Below are 25792 nucleotides of genomic sequence, written 5' to 3' on the forward strand. Positions count from 1 at the left end.
AGAGCGTTTGGCAGCGATGCACTTAAGCGCCTGTGCGCATGCACACATTTATACAAACACACTGAGAAAACATTAGCGCTGCACTTACAGGCTTTATTGGGCATCTTCTAATTTGATGTTTGTACATTATTACATATTAGTTTGATGATCCATGCTAAAAATTTGCAGTGTCTAAGGATGTCATATGTTTTTTTTTTCTCCTTTCTCTTTACTTACACTCTCTCTCTCTCTCTCTCTCTCTCTGTGTGTGTGTGTGTGTGTGTGTGTGTGTGTGTGTGTGTGTGTGTGTGTGTGTGTGTGTGTGTGTGTGTGTGTGTGTGTGTGTGTGTGTGTGTGTGTGTGTGTGTGTGTGTGTGTGTGTGTGTGTGTGTGTGTGTGTGTGTGTGTGTGTGTGTGTGTGTGTGTGTGTGTGTGTGTGTGTGTGTGTGTGTGTGTGTGTGTGTGTGTGTCTGTGTGTCTGTGTGTATGTTGACCCCCTGTCTGGTTTGGTGGTAACCTGAAATGCCTGGCTGCTGTGGGAGCAGCCTCTCCATTGGCTAGAATCTTCCTCTCCCCTCCCCTTTTACCTCTGGGTGCCTAGCAACCAGCCATTCTGATTGGCTGAAGCGGTGCCTTGCAAGGCACTCTGCTCAGTGATTAGAGCAGTCTGCCCCTTTTTGATTGGCCCTCGCCATGGCGCCAGTAGAAAGCAGTCACCTATAGCATGCCTCAACAGTAGGAGAGAGGCCAGAAGTAAACAGCATTGTCTGCAGAAACACGCTGTCACAACACAAGGGGGAGGTGTGATAGAGAGTAAGAAAGAGAAGGATGAAAGGAGTGAGGAAGAGAGAGAGAGAGAGAGAGAGAGAGAGAGAGAGAGAGAGAGAGAGAGAAAGAGAGAAAGAGAGAAAGAGAGAGAGAAATAGAGAAATAGAGAGAGATGGGGGGTGGAGAGGATACCACTGACAGTGTGGTGTGACTCATGCTGAGAGGATTGAAGAATGAGGTAATGCCTTATGTGTGGGATGATGTCATCCATAAGAATGCTGACCCCCCCCCCCCCCCCATCCCAACAAACACATACACCCCCTCCCATCTATTAATCTTTAGAGTGAACAGTTGTAATTAATGCGCTTTAATCTAATGAGACAAAAAGCTGGTATTTCTGCACACTGTTCAATGCACAACAACAGCACAGCATAATTTGATTGACACAGTGTCAAGAGTAAGTTCATAACATCAATAGAACCTCCAAAAAAAACAGGCTAGGTCACATTTCACACCATTAAGAAAACAGTCCCACCAAATTCCCATCACTGTAATGTTTTACTACAGTACAGTGCAGTTTCCTGTTTACTGTATTATAATAAATATGTATTGTTTCGATTGTTTGACAAATGTTTTAAGGTGTGCGATTATTTATTAAGTTTCTGGTATGTCAACTGCATTACAGTTCTGTATCACTTCACCAGATTATTTCAGTTATTTCAAAGGCCACTCAAAGATGTTTACCAAGCAAATATGACAAACAAAAGGATAAAATTCACAATTTCCATGTTTTCCTTATGAAATTAGCTTTTTGCTTTGTCTTTGTTCACTTGCTTTGTAAAAATGTCTTGAGGTAACCATGGTCTAAGTAAAATAATTGACAATCCGATGACTTATTGAAAAATAATTTACACCCATAATGTAATGGCCACTCCGCTTTGTGTCACGGTTGCATTTAGCCTACCTCTTCGGGTGTGTCTTGTTTCTCAATAATTCAATGGCCTGACGTCAATTATTTCTTATTTTATTGACTACTATTACTACTACAACGGATAACTCAATTATCCCAAAAAAGGCTTAATTTTTTCATTATATATAACTAATAACTTATTATTTATTTTAGTTTTGTGGTGAAATAGGACCCTGACGTGTTGACAGATTTTATGAGATTTTCCTCAACAGTACAATGATGTGCGAACACACAGTTCTTTTGGTGTCATTTTGGTGCTGCTCTTTTTTTTCTTTTTGAGTATGTCAGTGATGTCAACTTCTGATGGCACTTTGAATATCTCAACTGTCGTAAAAAGATGCAAAATAATACCAAAGCAGGATCAGCAGTTTCATAGTAATGTTGCTTAGTCCTAAAGAGAATTAGCATTTTCAAGCATTTTCCTTCAGATGTTTCTAATAGATTTTTAGAACAAAGGTTTTTGATTTGATTAAAATCAGGTCTGTAACCCGATCTCGTGAGAAAATTGTATGAATTTGTGATGTGATTTGTGCGTTGTTGTTTTTTAAGGTCCAACCCTAAAATTAACCCTCTGGAGCGTAAGCAGATTGTACGAAAAACGGTGAATGAGATTGTTTGAATGCATATTATGAAGTTGCCACCAATTTGCCAAAATGTCAAATGGTTTAGTTCAAGTAATGTTAACCACAGACCTTACACTCTTGAATTGAAAACCGTGATTCTGAAACCTATCGATTCCAGGTTGCCTTACACATTGACGTCACAACTGAACTCAGTTACGTTAAACTGTAAATGTTTTGGGTTGTTGTTTTTCTTGATGGCATGTCATCTGTAAACCTAAATGTTTATTTTATTTAAAACTATATGTAGGGTGCACTAAAGTGATTTTTGTGCTGGGAGGAGTGTGAAATGATATGTTGTGTTTGTGTGAGTATGTGTGTGTGTGTGGGAGATAGAGAGATTAGCGTTGAACAGGGAAGAGAGAGGGGATTGCGCTTGGCTTGATGTAATGCTATGTGTCAGACTCAGTGGAGCGCTATCATCTGTGGGAGGTCATTGAGTACAGAGGGATATCCTGCCTACATAGACACGCTTCATACTCAAACCTGCTGTGATCCCTTAAGACAAGGGCCAGACTGCCTTTAGCTAAGTCTCTCAAATTGAATGTGTCAAACAAGATTCCAGAAGTCATTGCCCACAGCTGAACTGAGTATTTGATTCATGTTGGGCTGCTACAGGGTTCTGATATAATATTTTCTCTGCCCCTACATTCCCTAGTCATTAATGGGATCATAACCGCAGAGGTGACCAGATGTTTGCTGGTTGAAAATGATGGCAATATGCATTGCCTAATTTGAAGGAAACTAAAGACGCCAGTTGTCGCTCAATGTGTGCCAGTATATCTGGGTTTGTTGGGCATTCTGTGATTCTGTGTCTTCCCCTCTACCATAGTTCTCAAATCTCAATCCTGGGGAACGTACATTCAAATATTGCACAGCAAATTTCACGTCAGTGATTGTCAAATGGCATTAGTTCTTGTGTGTCATAACCGATCATCAATCTGCCCTGATTCCCAGATCTGAGAGCTAGAGAGGAAGATTTTCAGTCAATTGCTGAATTTTCTGTTTTATGTAAACTAGCCTAACTATTATTCCACTACAGGTTAAATGAATATTGTTAGGGAATTACTTACCTGAATAATTAGCATAGACTGTGGTTGTTGCTCTTTTTATAGTTGATTATTAAAGGGGGGATTTTGTTACTACAGCAGAAATAACAGATTCTTGCTTTAACTTTTGATGCTACTCAAATCACTGCACATCAAAACTGCACCTTTGGGGCATTTTAAATGAAATGCATCAGCCGTCAACACCAAATTTGCCATTGAAGTGCAGACAAGATCTTTGTCAAGCCAAATATTCCCCATCAGAGAGAGCATTTTCAATACCGGCCTACCAGCAAGCATCCAGTGCATGAGAAAATAGATTTGTAACGTGTCCAAAGTGAGAGGCTTTTTACTGAAGCTTTACATTTGTTTAAATACCACAGCACACTAACATGAGATACTACAGAGGTTAAATTACACTGCAGCCAACCTTTTACATTTACAGTTTGTGGTTAAGAGGTTTAAATGATGTACTTCCTTTCATGCAAGTCATACAATCTCCTTGTTGTGTAATAAAAAGTCATGTTCTGAAAAGTAATTTAATTTCATGTTCTTCAAGGCTTTGGGAGCCATGAGTGCACTGGAATCTTTATATACATTTAACAAACATATGTAGTTAAGTAATATTTAATAATAAAATATAATATATAAAATACTTTTTTTTTTTTAAATGTTTTTTATCTTTCTTTAAAATAAATGCCATTTTTGAAATAAGTTTATTTAATCCAATGCAATGGCAATGAATCAAGACAAACTAATCAAATTATTATTATTTTTTTTTTTTGCCTACATGCACGTTTTTATAGATATGTAATTTCGTGTAGCTGACACTGTAGATTTTCAGAAGAGCTCTGTTGCAGCTAATGACATTAATGAAGTTCTGGATATCGGCTGGGGTTAAATTCTTGCTCTTCTAATTGATTGGCTTTAATTGTTCATTGATTTAGGATGTAATTGGGCTGAGGATGATTGAAGTCTCACCCAACGTGAAGATCCTGTAGAGCTGAAGATCAGGCAAATAGATCACATGAGGGATTAACTCAGTGTAGCACAGTGATGAGTCATCATTGCAGCACACACACCACACACTCTTTTAAACCTCTTACCCTCAGTACCACTGCAAGCTCTTTACAAGCCCCGCCCACCTAGACGTGATGGACAGATAAGCTAATCTCTTCATTTCTCAGCCAATCACAGTGATTGTTTTCATTCTCCAGGTGCTTGCTTTCTCATAGTGGTTTAGCTTCCTATTGGTCCATACCAGGTATCAAGGTTAGATTAAGTGCAATAGGAAGTTGGTGATCTCATCCCCCCTTCTGTGTCTGTTTGAGCTGAGATCACTTTTTGGATTAGGGTCAGTTACATTACCCTTATATAATGGCATTTTTGTGTGTGTGTGTGTGTGTGTGTGTGTGTGTGTGTGTTCAGGACGCTTTTGCCCAATTGTCCATGTTTATCCTTTAAGGACATCTAGGATTGTGTGTTACTCTTCGGACAGCAGACAGAGTGCCAAATGTTAATGGCATACAGTGTGATAATGTCACACACAGACTCAAAGCTGATTGGTCAGAGTTTCAGTGTTGTCTGTCCCCTTGTCTCTATCCATCATGGTCTGCTCATTGTACCCACCTTGCTGCTGATGCTGATGAAACGTGAAATATTTCCCAAGGTGAAATCCTGTGCCACTTCAGCTAATTTACTACAACAATCTGATCAAAAACTAATAAAACTCTTATGACCTTTTTCTGTTCCTCAGATTTTTGGGAACAAGATGTTCATTCCCTCTCTGGATGGAGCTCTGTTCCAGTGGAACAGGGACAGGGAGAGTATGGAGGCTGTTCCCTTCAGTGTCGAGTCCCTGCTGGACTCCTCGTTCCGCATCGGAGAGGACACTGTGCTTGTAGGGGGCAAGTCCCTCACTACGTATGGCCTTGGTGCATACAGTGGCAAGGTAACTCAAACAGATGTTTTCTTTTTGTTTTTTCAGTTGTTTTTTAGAACAATAAATGATTGATGTGCTGTTGTGGCACTCTGCAAACTCTTTTATCATATTGTAGTATTGGTTGTCAGCTTTAACCTCCCTCTCTCTTCCTCTGTAGTTAAAGTATATTTGTTCAGCGGTGGGCTGCAGTCGGTGGGGGGACGAGGAAGGAGAGCCAGAGGACGTACTGTTACTCCAGAGAACACAGAAAACTGTCAGAGCTGTGAGGCCTCGCAACGGGTTTGAGAAGTAAGAAATACCCGCAGGCTTTGGCTTCTGTTGAGCGCTTCATGTGACCTTGCTTTTGATCTTACAAATGAAACCGAGGTAGATTAGATGCAGAGTACGCTGGGCTGTATCAACATAACACAGCTTGGCAGTTTAATGTTGGAAAAACAATTGTAGAATAATAGTCATCCCCGTAAATTGCCAATTGTTTTCTGTTTTCTCTTCCTGGTAGATGGAACTTCAGCGTGGGAAACTTTGAGCTGAAATATGTCCCTGAGATTCAGTCCAACCTCAACTTCCTGGAGGGGGAGGCGTCTAACGGGGAGACATGGCGAGAGGTCAGACGTGAAGCACAGCGTGTCATCCAGGAGGAGACGGACACACAAACCAAAAATCATGCTAATACGCACCCAAACTCACACACTCAGGTAGAGGGCTTAGACCTGGTCATTAAGGTTTCTGTGCCGGACTGGAAAGTCATGGCCTTCAGCACCAAACCAGAAGGACAGCTGATCTGGGAGCATCAGGTATCACACCTCAACCCATTAGGTTACTGTTTAGAGTTTTAGGTGAAACAAATCCACAATTCCTCATTTCTCATGATTTCGTTCTCTCTCTCTCCTCTCTGTGAAGTTTTGCACACCCATTGCATCTGCGTGGTTGGTAGGAGGGGGGAAGGTAACGCCCATTAGCCTGTTTGATGACACCTCATATAACTCCCACACCGACACCGAGGCTCAGGAGGATGATGACATCATAGAGGAGGCCCGCGGTGCCACAGAGTCCAGCGTTTACCTGGGTAACATGCACTTGACGGTTGTTTTACAAACATAAATGTGTAAGAGACCCTGTTTACATCTGGTATTGAAACTGGTATCTGCTGAATTGATCAAAAGTATTCAGGTCTAAATGCATGTGTGTACGGTATCCCAAATGTTTATGTGATCCACTCACTCAAGTTACATTTGGAGGTGGTCAGTGCTAAGCAGGGAAGAACCGCCTACTGGACTGTCAATCAACCGTTATTATTAAAAACGGGCTATAACTTTTGCTTTTAAATAAAATATCTGTTCACTCAAAAAGTGTATTTTAAAGTAAAAATTTTATTTTTACAAAGTCCGTTTTTTTATTTTATTTGTATTCATTTTATTAAGCAACAAGTCATTAGAACATTATTTCAAATAATTACATTTATGTTTTAAATAAGTGCTGTACTTTTGAAATTCTTCGAAGAATCCTGAAACAAATATAATAGGTTCCACAAACTTTTAAGCAGCACAACTCTTTTTAACATTAATAATAATAATAAATGTCTCTTAATCACCAAATCAGCATATTAGAAAAGTTATTTTAAATGGTTTAAATGTTTTTTTCTGTGTTTTTGATCAAACAAATGCAGCATTTGGTGAGCATAAGAAACGGTAGCATTCACTAAATCCCGTCACAGTTTGGGACTCATGTAAATACCAGGTGTAAACGCCAATCTTTCTTGAGAAATAGAGACATGTAATGTGAATCTAAAATGTGTTTTCTCTTTCCATTTAAAGGGATGTTTCAGGGTCAGCTGTACCTCCAGTCTTCTGTGAGAATCTCAGAGAAGTTTCCTTCGAAGCCCAAAGCTCTTAACGGCTGGAGCAGTGACAATGACATGATGCCACCACCTATAGTCAAATGGAAACCCCTCATCCGTGAGTATATTACACCAAATACACACAAAAGTATGTACTAAAGCTAGTGTGATGATGTCAATAACACCAGTCCCTTTTCTCCTAGACTCCCCTTCCCGTACTCCAGTCCTGGTGGGCTCTGAGGAGTTTGATAAATGTCTGAATAATGATAAATTCTCTCATGAGGAGTACAGTAATGGAGCTCTGTCAATACTGCAGTACCCATATGGTAAGAACAACTGTCCTTCAGGCCATTTGGACACTTGGTTTGACTGTTTGTGAACGTGGTTTGAGAGAATTTGAACTCATCACCCTCTTCTCTGTTTCCCAATGTAGATAATGGATACTACTTTCCATACAGCCCTCGTTATCGTAACCGGCGTGATGAGACGGCAGTGAGTGTTCTACTGAAGAAAGATGGAGAGAGGTCACAGGTGAGAAGGAAAGACCCTGTGCTGCTACTGCCGTGGTGGAAGGAGATTTTGGGTACCATCATCTTCTGCATCGCTGCCACCACCTACATCGTCCGCAAGTTCTTCCACCCGCCCACAACATATGCGCGGGTAAACGAACTCTTCAATGTGTACATACACGCAAATGATCTCATGCTTATTATTGTGTCAAATTAATATTAAAAGTCATGCATGTTGCACTGTTCTTAATTCATCTGTGCAGCAACGTAAGGAGTCTGAGACACAGTGTCAAACTGACAACAAGTTTGAACTGGATGTTACAGAGCCCAAAGAAGTTGTCATCACAGAGACACGTCCATGTGAATATGTTTCTAGGTAATTGAGCATACACTTTGAATTTTATATTGATGTTAATATTGATTTAGGGACTATTGTAAGTTTAACAGTGTAGGAGGGTTAATTATTTCAGGTAGTTATTTTTGGTAATTTAATCAAAGCGTTAGTTCACCCAAAAATAAAAAAAATTGTCATCGGTTACTTACACTCATGTTGTTCTAAACCCGTAAGACTTTTGTTCATCTTCGAAACACAAATGAAGATATTTTAAATTAAATCTGAGAGATTTCTGTCCCTCCATTGACCGTCCATGCAACAACCACTTTGATGCTTCAAAAAGTTCATAAAGAGATTGTAAAATTAATCCATATGATTTAAGCAGTTTAATAAAAATTTCCTGAAGAGACTCAATCGCTTTATATGATGAACAGATTTCATTTAGTCTTTTATTCACACATAAACATTGATCTTCAGTTGTGTTTCGAATACAGCTTTAGAACGATATGAGGGTAAGTAAGTGATGACAGAATTTTCATTTTTGGGCTTATCCACTGCCAAAAGTAATGTCTGAAATAAATAAATATTAAGAATCAATGCATTAAAAATATGAATAGGAAACTGAAAATGCATTAAGAAGAAAATATATTTCCTTAAAGAGAAGTATATTTAAATAGTAAGTAGATGGGCTACTTGCACATGGTATTAACATAAACGATTAATCAATAATTTATTGTTAATTTTGACAATGAACTTAAAGTTCCATATAATATAACACATTTAATATATAACTCTAGCTCACACAATAGGTTGACCCAATGTCCAGATTAGTTGGGTTGCTCAAACGCATTGCATTTCCATTTGGTGCTGCTAGAAATTACAGACTTTACCTTTAAATGATGGTTACAAATGCCTCAGTCAGACCTACAGTTGGAGTTCCTCTTTTAAATAAGGAAATTCAAACCCATTTTTTAAAATAGATTACACTTGTTTGCACATGGTACATTAGAGACTTGCAGTTGCTGAATGTGGAATGCACAGATGGCATCGTGATCATATTTTACTTTTAAATTCCCTGGGCTAAATGCACAGCTATTATGACTCAAGTGCTCTTGCTGTGCAGTTTATTTGTTGTTTGTGTTTGATTTGTTTTCAAGTGACATTTTAAATAACTAATTACATCATGTAACACTTTTAGTTTTAGTGTTTTAATCTCGGTGTGCTCTGATGTTGAACACTGACACACACAGCTGTTTTATTGTACAACATACCATTGTCATTTTTAAGTGGTGCTTTAGATCAGCAGAACAAAGTTCACATGACTTTATTCATAACTGATTTGGGTTTGTTTGCGTGTATCAGATACTTGACAGACTTTGAGCCAGTTCAGTGTTTGGGACGTGGTGGATTTGGTGTCGTGTTTGAGGCGCGCAACAAGGTGGATGACTGCAACTACGCCATCAAGAGGATCCGTCTACCCAACAGGTAACAGTCAACACAAAACTTCAACGCTCCATAAAAAGCATGATACAGGTGTCTGTATGTTTGTGTTTAATGCTGTGATTGTGATTTGTAGGGAGTTGGCTCGTGAGAAGGTCATGCGAGAAGTAAAGGCTCTAGCTAAGCTGGAACACCAAGGCATCATCCGTTATTTTAACGCTTGGCAGGAGAGTCCGCCCCAGGGCTGGCAGGAGGACATGGACAAACGCTGGCTCAAAGACGCCAGGTGTGCAGAATGCTCTTGAACATAAATACATTTGTGATAAATACAGGGTTGTTGCGGTCATGGATAGCCAGAGATATTTTAAAGATATGATTTCTGGACCTGTAAAAATAATGAAAACTACTCTAGTAAATGTACATTTTATGCTAGGATCTAAAATGTTTCATTATCTTGAATATTTAGAGATATTGGAGTCTATTGAATGAATTTTCAAAATGAGACAATTCATTGAAATGGATCAAAATAGTATAAATATAAAATTATTTGCATTAAATTTAAAATAAAGTTGCAGCTGCTGCCTAGCAGTTAGTACATGCGCATTGAGTCATAGTGCTCATGTGAATGACACAAGTTTGAATTAAGCGTGCAACATTTTTTGATCACTTTCATGTAAGTTTACAGTAGTTTTTGTATGTAAATACATATCTGTTGCTCTGTCTGGCTCTCTATTATCTATCTTTCTGTGTAACTATATGTCTATTATTGGTCTCTGTCTGCTTGACTTTCTGTGTCTTTCTAAGTGTTATTATTATAACTAACTATCTATTATTTGTATGTCTGTCTTTCTAACTCTAACATTTGTCTAATTATCCAACTATCTGTTATTTATCTGATTGTCTATCTATCTATCTGTCTGTCTGTCTGTCTGTCTGTCTGTCTGTCTGTCTGTCTATCTATCTGTCTAACTATCGTCTGTCTGTAACTATTATCTGTCTAACTATCGTCTGTCTGTAACTATTATCTGTCTAACTATCGTCTGTCTGTCATTTATCTAATTAAATTATTTATTTATTTATTTATTTATTTGTATTATAAATATAAATCAGGTGTATTTTAGTGAAGCAAGGACATTAATGGGAATGATTTTTGTTTTTTCTCAGTACTGCTGACTGGTTACTGAGCTCTCCTGACCACATGGAGGCATTCTCAGTCAAGGTTCCTGTGGCCACTCCTTCTCCAGTGGACTCCTCATGCATGTGTGCGGCCGGTGGGGACACGAGCGTGTGCGTCGGGGATCAGGTGTGTGTGGAAGGTCTGGGACCGGACAGTATGATGTCAGAGCGTGACAGTCAGGCCGACCCAGACGCTGTCCTGGAGGTCTCGGATTCCCCCCACTCTTTTGAGCTCTGCCCTCCCCGCACAATTGCTCATGGTGACTGCACTTCTTCCTCCTTCGATATAGTTTTTGAGGACTCAGGCTGTGAACACCAGGACAATGAGAGTGACCTCAGCGGAAGTACACCTGTGCCACCTGCGTGCCTTTCACAGTCTGGCTCCAAAACCCAGCGTAGTACATCAGCGGGACCACCCTCTAACTTGCCATCAAGGCCCACCTCTCTGAGCCTGGCCCCCAACACCCCTTGCCCTGTCACGCGGCCCCCGCTCACACCTAAGGTCTACTTGTACATTCAGATGCAGCTGTGCAGGAAGGAGAACCTGAAGGACTGGATGGCCCAGAGGTGTTTGCCTGAGCTCAGGGAGCACAGTCAGTGTCTGGATATCTTCCTGCAGATCGCAGAGGCTGTGGATTTCCTGCATGGCAAAGGACTTATGCACAGAGATCTTAAGGTAGGATGCTGAAAATGAAGCGTGATTGCAGTGAGCGTTTTTCCCAATACAAACCGCTCTTTCATTTCCTTCTCTTTCTCTCTCAGCCATCCAATATCTTCTTCACAATGGATGACGTGGTGAAGGTGGGAGACTTCGGACTGGTCACTGCTATGGATCAGGAGGAAGACGACGAGGAGCTGAGTAACCTCACACCAATGCCAATGTATGCCCGTCACACTGGCCAAGTGGGCACCAAACTCTACATGAGCCCTGAACAGGTCCGTTCCAGTCACTCTCTGGACAAACTATACACAATTTAGAGTGAAAACAATGCTGGTGCTTGTTTAGCGTAAAACAAGCAAAGGAAAACGATCAGATTTCTACTTGGCAGAATTTTTTTTCTCATCTCTTCCTTTTTCCCCTCTTTAGCTGTCTGGGAATTCTTATTCTCACAAGGTGGACATTTATTCACTTGGCCTGATTCTTTTTGAGCTTCTCTGTCCATTCCGCACCCAGATGGAGAGAGTCAGGGTAAGACTGCATTTATTTAAGGACACTACCATTCAAAAGTTTGGGGTTGGTAGTATTTTATGATTTTGAAGGAAGTCTCTAATGCTCGCCTAGGCTGCATAAAAAAAAAAAAAAAATTGTAATACAGTGATATATTATTACAATTTATTTAAAATAAGCCTTTTCTATTTTAAAATGTAATTTATTCCTGTGATGGCAAAGCTGCCAATACTCCAGTCTTCAGTGTCTCATGATCCTTCAGAAATCATTCAAATATGCTGATTTTTGGTGTTCAAGAAACCTGTCTTATTATTATCAATGAACAGCATTTATTGGAAATAGAAATATTTTGTAACATTATAAATGTCTTTAGTGTCACTTTTGATCAATTTAATGGATCCTTACTGAATACTGTAACTTGAATGGTAGTATTACTCATGTGAATACAAATAGAATATTTAATTATATTGTACCAATTGGTAAACATCTTGCTGATTTTCTTTCAGACTCTTACAGAGGTCAGAGCCCTACAGTTTCCTGCTGCTTTCTGTAAGGCCAATGTCCTGGAAGTAAGTTTGTTTGTGTTTGTGTGCCTATACTGCTGGGTATTTTGCAATGGAGGTGGAGTGGGAGTGACCATACAATTGGGAAATCTTAAAGATGAACAACACTTCTAGTGCCCCCTATAGGTGCAAGGTTACAATTACAACATCAACATGTCCAGGCTAATGTATGTTTTCATTCACACAGCAGCAGAATGCGGTTGTCAGACCTGTTTTAGAACACTAAATGTAGAATGTTAAATTAGATGTATTTAGAGCGTGCCACAATGCATGCACACGTGTTTCAAAGCAGCTTCATAGAAAATTTCACCTTAAAGGTGCTGTATGTAATTTTTTTTGACTGTCCTAAAGCATAAAAATGGCATATGTTTGCAGAGATATAGGAAATGTGCTCAGTTCATACACTTGTTTCTCTGAAAAACAATGCTACAGCCAGTTATTCTACTTTGAAATGTGCGTTCCATGTCGGAATGTGTTTTTGGTTTGGTATGTGTGATCCCGCCCACTGCCAATTTACCCTATAGTATTTCGACACCCCAGGTTGCCAGTTGGCAGAAAACACAGCGTATTGCAGCCATGGAAGCCAGCAAACGAACTGGGTCAGAGATTGCAGATTCTTTCTGACCTAAAAAGCCTTGGCATCCATATTAAAAATCTATACGACCATAGGCATATTAAACACGGATAAATCAACTCATCAACTTACAGTGTAAGGCTCGTCGCCTTCCATTGTCAAATGCGCTCGCTCCTGTTGCGTGTCCTCAATCTTGCAACCCTTGTGAGCGTTGAGTCTGAGAAGGAGGGGTGGGGGAAACAAGTTTCTCCAATATTTGGAATTTTAACCACTAGCTGTCAATATAACATATTGCCCCTTTAATGACCCATGTGAATGAGCAACTGTGGTTTTGGCAAGATGTCCAACTCTGAAGGAAATAGTTTTGTTCACCGACAGTCATTCACTTTCAGAAAATTAAGATTGAACTGATGAATTTACACTCACAACTATTGTATTGTATGGAAAATGGGCTTGACTTGGGTTATTCCTTCATACAGACAGTACTTAAATGGATTCTATAACCCAGTGGTTCTGGGATTATTTTTTTGCCGATTATTTATTTTTAGGGGTTTGAAGACCCCTATATAAAATTAACAGAACTATAACTCTAATATATAATAACCATATTATATAATTCACAAAAACTGGGAGTGTTGATATAGGTAAATTAAGAAATTTCAAGAACTGTTTTTAAAATAAAAACAATAGTTTTTTCAATGTTCTTCTAGCATTTGAATCAAGTAAATTTTTTATTAAAATTGTATATAAATCTAAGTCATCCAGTGGTCCATTCAGAAGTGTGCCGAGGCCCCCTAGTGTAAGCTGTTGTCAATCGGTCACTTTATAAATTATATATTATTAGGAATTATTCCACACACTAATATCCAGTATTGGGTAAGTTACTTTAAAAAAGTAATTAGTTATAGTTACTACTTACTTCTCACAAAAAGTAACTGAGTTATGTGAATGTGTGAAATAACTTGGATACCCCCAATATTAAATATGTTAAATGAATGAAATGGACACTAAATAGAATAAGTTATTATTATAAAATATTGTACTCTAATTTACAATATTTTAAGGTTACTGTGGGACAATGTGAGAGACACCTATTAACTTAAATATTAAAATATTACCATTACTATAGTGGAACAACAAAACACAATAGATGGTTTAGAACTTTTAATATTTATTGCACAGACCACAACCGGCCAACAAATAAGTCTAAAAATAAATTATGCTTCTTAAGAAATGTACCAAAAATAAATAAATAGTAATAAAAAATATACATACAACTACATAAAATATAAAACTCACACACCTTTACAACTGGTAGACATCCTGTATAGCCTACTTGAAGTATTTTCTTCCTCACAAAAGTAAACAGTTTAACAAAAAGAAGACACACTCCGTCTCTCTCGCGCACTGTCGAGCGCGCTCTCGGACACTCGGGTCTCTCTCGCACACTGTCGAGCACGCTCTCGGACACACTCGGGTCTCTCTCGCGCCCTCGGACACACTCGGTCTCACGCACTGTCGAGCACGCTCTCGGACACACTCGGTCTCTCTCGCGCTCTCGGACACACTCGGGTCTCTCTCGCACACTGTCGAGCACGCTCTCGGACACAATCGGGTCTCTCTCGCGCTCTCGGACACACTCGGTCTCTCTCGCGCTCTCAGACACACTCGGTCTTGCGCACTGTCGAGCACGCTCTCGGACACACTCTGTCTCTCTCGCACTCTCGGACACACTTGGTCTTGCACACTGTCGAGCACGCTCTCAGACACACTCGGGTCTCTCTCGCGCTCTCGGACACACTCGGTCTTGCGCACTGTCGAGCACGCTCTCGGACACACTCGGTCTCTCTCGCGCTCTCGGACACACTCGGTCTCACGCACTGTCGAGCACGCTCTCGGACACACTCGGTCTCTCTCGCGCTCTCGGACACACTCGGTCTCACGCACTGTCGAGCACGCTCTCGGACACACTCGGTCTCTCTCGCGCCCTCGGACACACTCGGTCTCACGCACTGTCGAGCACGCTCTCGGACACACTCGGTCTCTCTCGCGCTCTCGGACACACTCGGGTCTCTCTCGCACACTGTCGAGCACGCTCTCGGACACACTCGGGTCTCTCTCGCGCTCTCGGACACACTCGGTCTCTCTCGCACACTGTCGAGCACGCTCTCGGACACACTCGGTCTCTCTCGCGCTCTCGGACACACTCGGTCTCTCTCGCGCTCTCGGACACACTCGGGTCTCTCTCGCACACTGTCGAGCACGCTCTCGGACACACTCGGGTCTCTCTCGCGCTCTCGGACACACTCGGTCTCTCTCGCACACTGTCGAGCACGCTCTCGGACACACTCGGTCTCTCTCGCGCTCTCGGACACACTCGGTCTTGCACACTGTCGAGCACGCTCTCGGACACACTCGGTCTCTCTCGCGCTCTCGGACACACTCGGTCTTGCGCACTGTCGAGCACGCTCTCGGACACACTCGGTCTCTCTCGCGCTCTCAGACACACTCGGTCTTGCGCACTGTCGAGCACGCTCTCGGACACACTCGGTCTCTCTCGCGCTCTCGGACACTCGGTCTCTCTTGCGCTCTCGGACACACTCGGGTCTCTCTTGCGCACTGTCGAGCACGCTCTCGGACACACTCGGATCTCTCTCGCGCTCTCGGACACACTCGGGTCTCTCTTGCGCTCTCGGACACACTCGGTCTCTCTCGCGCACTGTCGAGCACGCTCTCGGACACACTCGGTCTCTCTCGCGCTCTCGGACACACTTGGTCTTGCGCACTGTCGAGCACGCTCTCGGACACACTCGGATCTCTCTCGCGCTCTCGGACACACTCGGGTCTCTCTTGCGCTCTCGGACACACTCGGTCTCTCTCGCACACTGTCGAGCACGCTCTCGGACACACTCGGTCTCTCTCGCGCTCTCGGACACACTCGGTCTTGCGCACTGTCGAGCACGCTCTCGGACACACTCGGTCTCTCTCGCGCTCTCGGACACACTCGGTCTCTCTCGCGCTCTCGGACACACTCGGTCTTGTGCACTGTCGAGCACGCTCTCGGACACACTCGGGTCTCTCTCGCGCTCTCGGACACACTCGGTCTTGCAGACTGTCGAGCACGCTCTCGGACACACTCGGGTCTCTCTCGCGCTCTCGGACACACTCGGTCTTGCGCACTGTCGAGCACGCTCGGTCTCTCTCGCGCTCTCAGACACACTCGGTCTTGCGCACTGTCGAGCACGCTCTCGGACACACTCGGTCTCTCTTGCGCTCTCGGACACACTCGGGTCTCTCTTGCGCACTGTTGAGCACGCTCTCGGACACACTCGGTCTTGCGCACTGTCGAGCACGCTCTCGGACACACTCGGTCTCTCTTGCGCTCTCGGACACACTCGGGTCTCTCTTGAGCACTGTCGAGCACGCTCTCGGACACACTCTGTCTCTCTCGCACTCTCGGACACACTCGGTCTTGCACACTGTCGAGCACGCTCTCGGACACACTCTGTCTCTCTCGCACTCTCGGACACACTCGGTCTTGCGCACAGTCGAGCACGCTCTCGGACACACTCGGGTCTCTCTCGCGCTCTCGGACACACTCGGTCTTGCGCACTGTCGGGCACGCTCTCGGACACACTCGGGTCTCTCTTGCGCACTGTCGAGCACGCTCTCTGACACACTCGGGTCTCTCTCGCGCTCTCTGACACACTCAGGTCTCTCTCGCGCTCTCGGACACACTTGGGTCTCTCTTGCGCACTGTCGAGCACGCTCTCAGACACACTCGGGTCTCTCTCGCGCTCTCGGACACACTCGGTCTTGCGCACTGTCGAGCACGCTCTCGGACACACTCGGTCTCTCTCGCGCTCTCGGACACACTCGGGTCTCTTGCGCACTGTCGAGCACGCTCTCGGACACACTCGGGTCTCTCTCGCGCTCTCGGACACACTCGGTCTTGCGCACTGTCGAGCACGCTCTCGGACACACTCGGTCTCTCTCGCGCTCTCGGACACACTCGGTCTTGCGCACTGTCGAGCACGCTCTCGGACACACTCGGTCTTGCGCACTGTCGAGCACGCTCTCGGACACACTCGGTCTCTCTCGCGCTCTCGGACACACTCGGGTCTCTCGCGCTCTCGGACACACTCGGTCTTGCGCACTGTCGAGCACGCTCTCGGACACACTCGGTCTCTCTCGCGCTCTCGGACACACTCGGTCTTGCGCACTGTCGAGCACGCTCTCGGACACACACGCTCTCGGACACACTCGGGTCTCTCTCGCTCACTGTCGAGCGCGCTCTCGGACACACTCGGTCTCTCTCGCGCGCTCTCGGATACACTCGGGTCTCTCGCGCTTTCGGACACACTCGCGCACTGTTGCCGCATTTTATTGCCAGTAACGGCAAGGCAACGCCGTTGTAACGGAGGGAACAGTAATTAGTTTGATTGCTTGTTACTGAAAAAAATAATGCCGTTCTTCCCATCACTGCTAATTTCACTGTATCTGTTTGTGTTTCAGGCACAGATGGTGCGCTGTATGCTGTCTCGAGTGCCCGCGGAACGCCCAGAGGCGTCAGAAATCACAGAGGCCCCTTTATTCCAGGAGCTAGAGATGCCCTGCAGAATCCGACCACGCACTCGAACGTACAGCGCTTCGTCTGCAGGACGACCATCACGACAGATATCTTCATCAAATTAGAACTCCCACTCAAAGATACACACATACTGTGCCTCGTCTGCGGGATGACAAACACAACCTGTCACCACCTCTTGCAACGCACATCATTCTGATAAAGAGCAGATAAACTGAGCCCAACTAAACAACAGATCATTCCACAAACCTCTACAACTGGAATCACACACATCGTAAACATAAATGAAATTGCTGCCCACTGTGGCATTTGTGCCAAGGGTGTTCAATAATTAACAAAAAGGCCTCATTGCATTTCTTTCAACTCATAGTCTACCAACCCCATGATTCCATGCTCCAGAAGCATTTTAACACATACACACACACTTGCAGTAGGAGGAGAGTTGTTGTTTTTCCAGTGCTAACGAATGCTGATGAATGACCTGCCTTCGGACGCCGTTCACTCTGCATGTCTTAAACGGGAAGTTGTGCGACGCGTGCTTTCCTGTCCAAACGGGGACATCGGGGAGTTCTTTTCCTCCTCTAATGTAAATAGGTTTAAATACCAAGCAAGAGAGGCTTTGTGTGCTTTAAAGGTGCTCGTTCAAGACCGAACGCACAAGTTCAGAGGCATTATAGCCACTCGCTGATACAGTGTTAGTGGTTAATATGCGCATTACTTGATGAACATGAATCTGCATATGACTGAGTGGATGTGGAAATATTCAAACTGCCTTTAAGCTGGACTTTGAGACACGAATGACATGTTAGTGATGGTCAGTATGAGACTTAGAATGGAGTGATTTGAAACGGAGACTTTAAAAATCATTCTGTAAAATACTTCATGTCAGTAGCGCACCCAGAAAGGTAGTTTACTGGATCATTTAGAACATTTTCTGAATAAGAAAGAAGTGCTTTGACTAATCACACAATAGGAAAGGATACAGCTGGAGGAATCACTTCGACCAAATATTCAGCACACACCCTTAATTGTAACATATCAGGTAATTACTGATTGTATGATTTTTCTTACCGATTTTGATTAAAAGGAGTGAATTTTCTTTTGTACATGATGGAATTTTCTGTATAGTGACTGCTTTTTATGACTTTTTTCAACTTCTATGGATGTTTTTCCTAAGAATTGTTGTCAAAGTTTGAGAGAATGGCGATAGAGTGGATTGTGATGACGGATTGGATCTCTGTGGTCGCGTTAAAGAGCACCGGGTGCCTCGGCACCTTCAGGAGCAGCTTCTGTATGTATGTGAATACTGGTGTGTTTCCTGAACAGGCCATATGCTGCAGAACGGACTTGAGATTATGACCTTTGACCCTTAAGCACGAGGACTGCGTCCTGTAATCCACGTCAGGGACCACTTTGTGAACCTTTCACCTTTTAACCTATATCTGTGAACCCGACCCAGTGAAGACAGCAACAAGTGCTGATCCTGTTCAGATCACTGTGGCAAATCCTTCCAACAGATCTTTCCCCGTCTAATAATTCTCCTCAGTCCTTGGTTTAAATGTACTTTATTGATGCCCATTATTGTTAATTTAGAGTTTCAGTTTCAGTTTGTCCAATGTTCTAAAGATTTTTTTTTTTTTTTTCTGTGACTGTTGAAATCCCGGGTTCATGTTCTTTAGCCGAGCCATGTCTCTTGCCGTTTATGTAAATAATGTTTGTTTTTATTTATGTCGACTACAAAAATCAATCCGTTGGATTGGTTGAGGTATAAAATAAGGTATATGAATGCACTTCATCCAGTGGAGTGCGTTGAAATATTGTGACTTCTTACAAGTCAATAATGTAATAAACGTTCTATGATGTTTGTAAAAGTGTTTTGTTTGTTTTTTTCAGAAAAAAAAAATCTAACATGAATATACACTAATAACGATTTTAGATGCACTATTCTAAAATATAATGCAACTGCATTTAGTACAGGTTTCAGCAGTTTGCTGCTGTTATACATGCTATAAATCTAAAGCTATTAAAATCTTGATGTTGAATTAAAAATTATTTGACATTCTTTTCTTAAAAATGTTCATAGTACAAGTGAATACCACAAAGTGCCACAAGGGAACGCTGTTTAACTATATTTTTTACAAACACTTTTTTTGCCTGTAATTGATACACCAGAATTGTGTGGAAATGAACCTTGTCACAAACAATTCGCATTTGATATCAGTCCTTTAGAAAGAGCTGTAGAGAATCATGCCTACTTTTTTTAATTTGATGTCCCAACCACGTAACGTTAACTTTATATATATCCCACACAGAATAAAACCAATTCTTCTGCATTATACGTACCTATTATCATATTGCTTTATTCCTGTAATAATTCATATTATGGTAAATGTTTATATTATTTTCTCTGAGCCAATTTTCATAATTACTTTATTAAATTCCGCGGTCCTTATCAATCAATGCGCACTTCCGCATGTCGTCATTTCCGGGTGTCAATATGCGTCTCGGCACTGCAGCGATAAGCATCGGTAAGATGTGAACAAGAAAAAATATATAAAAAAATCCTCCTCCAAAGAAACCACGGGCCGCCTACAGCATCGACGATACTGCTATCCTTTGTCTCACAACATCCGCTAGGCACTAGCAGCGGATTCGTCACCGTCTGTCAGCCGTTTCTGTGGGAATGGCCGCGGAGGTTCGGAGGGCCCTTGGCCGGGGCTGGTGTCTCTCACACGGCCTGGCTCGCGTAGGCCTTCACGGCACCGTTCTGCGATCTATTCTCTTCATCACAGCCCTCAGCGGACTGGTACGTCTGCCCGCGGCCACGGAGGCGAAGGAGTGCGATAAGCCGTGCTTGAACGGCCAGTGTAACACAGCCAGCGGCGTGTGTGTATGCGAGCCGGGATGGGTCGGGGAGCAGTGCCAGCACTGCGGCGGCCGCTTCAGGTGAGACACAAACGGCTCTTATTCACAGCTGATGCTCGTGACATTGACACGAAAGCGTCTAATGCGTTCAGAACACTCTGTAACTTTTGTCAGGGACCGGTTCATCCATGAAACATTAACAGCGTATCATGAAGGCTCATGTTAAGGAATTATGAAGATATACAACCTGCGCTGTTTGGAATCTGATGCTCATTAGAGTCAGATAGAAACTGCTTTATGGTGTTAAATTTAAGTCTAAAAGCCCTTAAAGTTTATAAATAAGCAGTGTGCAGTGGTGTTCTGACATTAGGCAAATCCTCACTGCTTTTTATGTTTATTTCTAATCCATTATAAATTGTTGTTCCAGTTATACTTACTGTTGTTGACACATTTTCCCAGGTTAAATGGCCTAAATAAACATTGTTATTTTTACGCTGTCCTAAAATAGTTATTGAATTATGTATTTTTACATGACGCTTTACATTTTACTTGAATTCATGATGTTTTATTTATTAAAACAAGCAACTCGAGTGTTTTCTGTTAGGATCAGTATCGGATGATACTTTGACAAAACATAGTTATTGTTGTTATTTGTCACTTAGGCTAATTGCACACTTTTTTATTTTCTTAACCCTCCTGTTACCCTCAAATCTACCGACATCTTTTACCCACTGGGGTCAATTTGACCCCAGCAATTTAAACCCCCAAAATTAGATTTTTTCCCCAAAGGTTTAAGTCAGGTACTTTATGTTTCTTTGTTGACTACTTAAATAGCCCTTTAAATAAAACACCACCAACCCCCCACCCCCACCCCCACCCATTATACATCCAGAATACCTATTGCACGACTATGGACAAATTAGCAAATCACTACAAAATGTCACTGATTTATCTAAAATTCTGTTATCTAATGTTTTAATAGCTTTTTATTTATTATATTACACAATATATTTTATCAAGGATGGGTTTGTGGTCAATATGACACTCCCATTGATAGTCTCAGGATGCCTCACTGTTGGCACGACACAGGACTCATGGTAGCGTTCACCTTTTCTTCTCTGGACAATCGATTTTCCAGATGTTCTAATCAGATACATTAACTTTGCACCAGTCTTCTGCTGTCCAATTCTTGTACTTCCTGCAGAATTTCAGCCAATATTTGATGTTTTTATTGGAGAGAAGTGGCTTCTTTGCTGCCCTTCTTGACACCAGGTTGTTGTCCAAAAGTCTTTGCCTCGCTGTGTGCAGATGCTCTCACACCCACCTGCTGCCAATATTGAGCAGTTCTGCACTGGTGGTGACACGATTCCCTAAATGATTCCTCAGGAGGAGAAGTTCCTGGTACTTGCTGGACACTCTGGGACATCCTAAAGCCTTCTTCACTGCAGCCGAACCTCTATTCTTGAAGCTCTTGATGATCTGGTAAATGGAGGCCATTTTGATGCAAAGATGATCCTCCATCTTTCTTTGGAGGAAACCATTGCTAACAGAAGAACACAATGATTGGAAGCACTTCTTCCTTCCTTATAGCAATTGTGTGCTGATGATATGATTAGTAAAATGATGTTAGCTGGTAATTTGGTGCCAAGGACAAAAACAGTGAAATTTGGGGTTTTGTGATAAAGCTTTTTGAAATGATGTAAAATGCCTCTGATCACTCTGCACAATAATCTAGAAAAATGTGAATCAACATCATAACAACTGAAGCAGCAAAAATTTCAAATTTGGCCACAGCTGTACCCTGTCATTCAAGTGGGAAGTGTCCGGTCGAACAAGGTGATGTTGGTGGCGCATCCGCTGTTCAGCTCCCGCAAAAGGTCCACGTACTCGTAGGAGATGCCCTGTTGTTGTAGGGCGAGCAGTACGGCATTGATCTCTATGCTGTCGAAGGCTTTCTCGTAGTCTACGAAGGCCAGTACCAAGGGCATCTTGTACTTCCGGCAGCATTCAAGCAGTTGGTTTAGCACGTGGATGTGGTCCATTGTGCTGTAGCCAGACCGGAAGCCGGCCTGTTCGGGTGGCTGTTGTTCGTCCAACTGCCTGGCTAGTCGGTTGTACAGCACCTTGGTGAAAACCTTGTACACGGTCGGCAGGAGCCAGATTGGCCGATAATTCCTCAGCTGTTCGCGGTCACCCTTCTTGTACAACAGCACTGTCTTGGCCGTCTTCCATTGATCTGGTGTTCTTCTCTGCGCCATGTAGCGGCTGAAACGGCTGGCCAATGCTGCCCAAAGCATTGGTCCACCCGATTCCGTCCAGCCCTGGCGCCCGGTCTTTCTGGATGTTCTGGATCGCATGCCTGACCTCACTGGTCAACACTGACGGGATGGCTGGTATGGCATCGTCCTGCATTTCGGGCGGGTCGACTGGTGTCTTGCTGGCGAACAGGTCCGTATAGAACCCAAACCCCCCCCCCCCAAAAAAATTTGCTAAGAGGTCATTTTCAATTGAGAAAGAGCATAAAGAGAGAGCTCACAAAGAGAAATGGTTTATAAGGCTTCTGTGGAAGCTTTCATACATTTGCTCATCCCCTATATTATGTTTTCCCCTCCCCCACAGCACAAAATATCAAAGTTCTTGCAAGAATTATGTTTTCCTTTCCCTGGAAATATATAATTGGCACTGGAAATATCTAATTTCTTGTGAGAATTATGATTCCCCCCTCCACTATATCGTGTGAACTATCAGTGGTTCTCGCAATACTTCAAGTAGGCCTATACGGTAATGTCAGGTTAGGGCCCTAAAGCAGAGTGAAGGTTTTTGAAGATCATAAAATCTCAATTTATAATGACCTCAATATCATCCAAAATAAATGTGGGATTTGTGCCTAATCACCAATGTGAACAACAAAAAAAAATTGATATTTCTTATATGTTTTATACGGTTTTATACAGCAAAATGAGCCTGGGGTCAAATTGACCCCAAAGAACACCGATGCTACAAAAGTACGTACAGAACATTGAAAACCTATCATCATGTTAATTTTATGTTTACCCAGTTGTCCCCATTAAATTAGGAAAAGTCTTTAAATATGAAGCAAAAATTTTTTTTTTAAGTATGTATTTAGAGACGTTAAACACTGAATGGGGTCAAATTGACCCCAAAGGTAATAGGAGGGTTAATATAAGTGTTTTATAAAGTCATGTACTTTATATACGTTATTATGCTAACTAGGGATGCAAAAAAAAAAAAAAATGGTTTGAGCTTATTGGCCGAATGCTTTTAAACGGATAGTTAAATTAAAATTCATTTAACATTTACTCACCCTCATGTCGGTCCAAACCCGTAAGACTTTTGTTACAGATTTATTCAAAAAGATCCTTATTTGTGTTTCGAAAATGACCAAAAGTATTACATTTTTGGGTGAACTAACCCTTTAAAATGTTGACCCTCATGACAGTCACTGAATATTTTGCACCCAGTGGTCATCAATAATTGTTATTGTCAAAAATGATTTGAGGTTGGTAGTGTGATTCACTTGTTTTTGTAACTTCTCAACAACATTGGCATAAAACTGACCAGATCAACTTCACTGATGTACAGTATGAACAGTAATAGGCTATTGTAAGGTTTCATTGGAATAGGATGTTTGCCACATGCTTCTCCATCATGAGATGTGACTCACTGATGGGCAAAGTCTGGCAGAGACACTGGCTACATTGGAGGCTTTGGGTCATGCAGGGTGAATATGGCTCCAAATAGCTGAGAAGAGACAGGCAGACTGAAGCCAAATGATCATGTGGTGTCAATCACGAATCTTAACACAGCCACGCTGGAGGCAGAGACCGTTCATAACATTCTACTATTTCATCTCGGATCAGGAATCTTCCTGTCTTCCTAATAAGTCAATGGAACAGAGTGTAAATTAAATAGTAGCTCTGTTTTCCAATATAGATCCCTGCCAAGGACGTGTATTTTGGGTATATTGTGGGCGCACAATCATAATCATAATAATAATCATTGTTTTGACTCTGCTCACAGGTTCTTTCGTAATCTGACTGATCTGACAGTGATAATACTTAGTGTTGTTATTGCTAAACTAGAAGTAAAAGTAAAATAGATTTCAGTAATTGATATAAAGATAAAATAAAATTAAACTTAAAAGACTTAAATGTTTCTTGACAACTTACTGAAATAAGTTTAAACTGAAGTAAAAGTAAAGCAAAATAGAAATATATATATAAAAATAAAAAAAATGCCACAACAAAATACCTCAAATTTAAATGAAAATTGTCCAGTGTTAAACAAGGAGTTGATCATGTGTAACAACAACGATCACCAGACCATTGGCATTTTTTAACAGTGTTGTTGTATAAAACCATATGATTACTTGCTTCTGATACTTTAGTTGAACCACTTATTATTGCCTCGTTGTTATTATATAGGCCTATGTATTTTAAGTCATAGGCCTTAAAATTGTTGTTCACTTAGGTCTCTTTTTATTACCACAAAAAAGGATCTGATTAATCTACAAAATCGACTGACTATTACTCGATTACCGAAATAATCGTTGGGTTTAACAGCCCTAGATTAGTTAAAACATTTCAAAATGCACCTGTATTGTTTGTATTTTCTGACTTTCGGTCGAATAAAATACTTTTTTTCCAGTCATATATTTTGCTATTGAACATTTCTTAAAAATAGTGTTAAGTGATCTCTGTTGAGTCCGATACTGAACCCAGTATCGTGTATCGTCTTCATCATGTGTTGTCACTCCCCTAATAAAACATAATTTCCCTACAATAAAATTGTGGTCAGTGATAATGCTGAGTGAATCTCAAGCTCTGGATAAGACCATGTTGTATGTGTGACTGTGACTTTTGAAATGGAGAGTCTCTTGTGTATGAGACATGGTGTTTTCAGATGTTACCATGCTTAATGGGGATTCTAGTACCATGGTAATACAATATTTCTGGACATCATGTTTCTCAAACATGTTTATTTTTGGAGGACCATATGTGAATATGCTAATCATTGAATGACGGTGTCATAGTAGCCTATATTTCACAGTACCATAGTAATGCTACAATACTTTTGAGTAAGAAGAGTGGAGTATTTGTGAAATTCAGTATGAAAGAGCCTACTGGGTCGTATCGCATACTGCATTTTTTTCTTATATTAATGGCTATGTATTAATAGAATATGTTCCCTGACTGTGTTTGAAATCGCAAAAAGAGAGGATGCAAATTCTGTACGGAAACGTGATGTTATATGCTACATGTTGTCTAATTTGCTGGCCAATTCATAATTCCATAACACAATTATCAGCAACAGGATCTGCTTTACTAAATGACCTCTTTTTAGTGGATCATTTGTTGAAGTACAGAAGCCTGACTGTTTCCTCCACACCAGC

At 41.9% G+C, this 25792-nt stretch overlaps 2 protein-coding genes across 3 annotated transcripts in view; both read left to right on the forward strand.

The window, feature by feature from the left end:
- eif2ak3 (eukaryotic translation initiation factor 2-alpha kinase 3) overlaps window positions 1-19555 on the forward strand; it is a 37516-nt gene extending 17961 nt beyond the window's left edge. Inside the window, exons 3-17 of the mRNA XM_081351791.1 lie at window positions 5140-5334; window positions 5483-5613; window positions 5825-6119; window positions 6226-6391; window positions 7140-7280; window positions 7366-7488; window positions 7596-7822; window positions 7935-8047; window positions 9368-9490; window positions 9582-9731; window positions 10610-11297; window positions 11384-11557; window positions 11709-11810; window positions 12296-12358; window positions 17442-19555. Of these exons, the coding sequence (XP_081207917.1) occupies window positions 5140-5334; window positions 5483-5613; window positions 5825-6119; window positions 6226-6391; window positions 7140-7280; window positions 7366-7488; window positions 7596-7822; window positions 7935-8047; window positions 9368-9490; window positions 9582-9731; window positions 10610-11297; window positions 11384-11557; window positions 11709-11810; window positions 12296-12358; window positions 17442-17621 (2871 nt within the window). The 3' untranslated portion in view covers window positions 17622-19555. The remainder of the gene's footprint in view (window positions 1-5139; window positions 5335-5482; window positions 5614-5824; window positions 6120-6225; window positions 6392-7139; window positions 7281-7365; window positions 7489-7595; window positions 7823-7934; window positions 8048-9367; window positions 9491-9581; window positions 9732-10609; window positions 11298-11383; window positions 11558-11708; window positions 11811-12295; window positions 12359-17441) is intronic.
- Window positions 19164-25792, forward strand: part of atrn (attractin) — a 101172-nt gene continuing 94543 nt past the window's right edge. For both annotated transcript variants that reach the window (XM_081351788.1, XM_081351789.1), the window contains exon 1: window positions 19164-20460. In XM_081351788.1, coding sequence (XP_081207914.1) covers window positions 20198-20460 — 263 coding nt within the window. In that variant the 5' untranslated portion in view covers window positions 19164-20197. The remainder of the gene's footprint in view (window positions 20461-25792) is intronic.

Source organism: Scardinius erythrophthalmus, assembly GCF_964197995.2.
Source record: "Scardinius erythrophthalmus genome assembly, chromosome: 21".
NCBI classification, from domain to species: Eukaryota; Metazoa; Chordata; class Actinopteri; order Cypriniformes; family Leuciscidae; genus Scardinius; species Scardinius erythrophthalmus.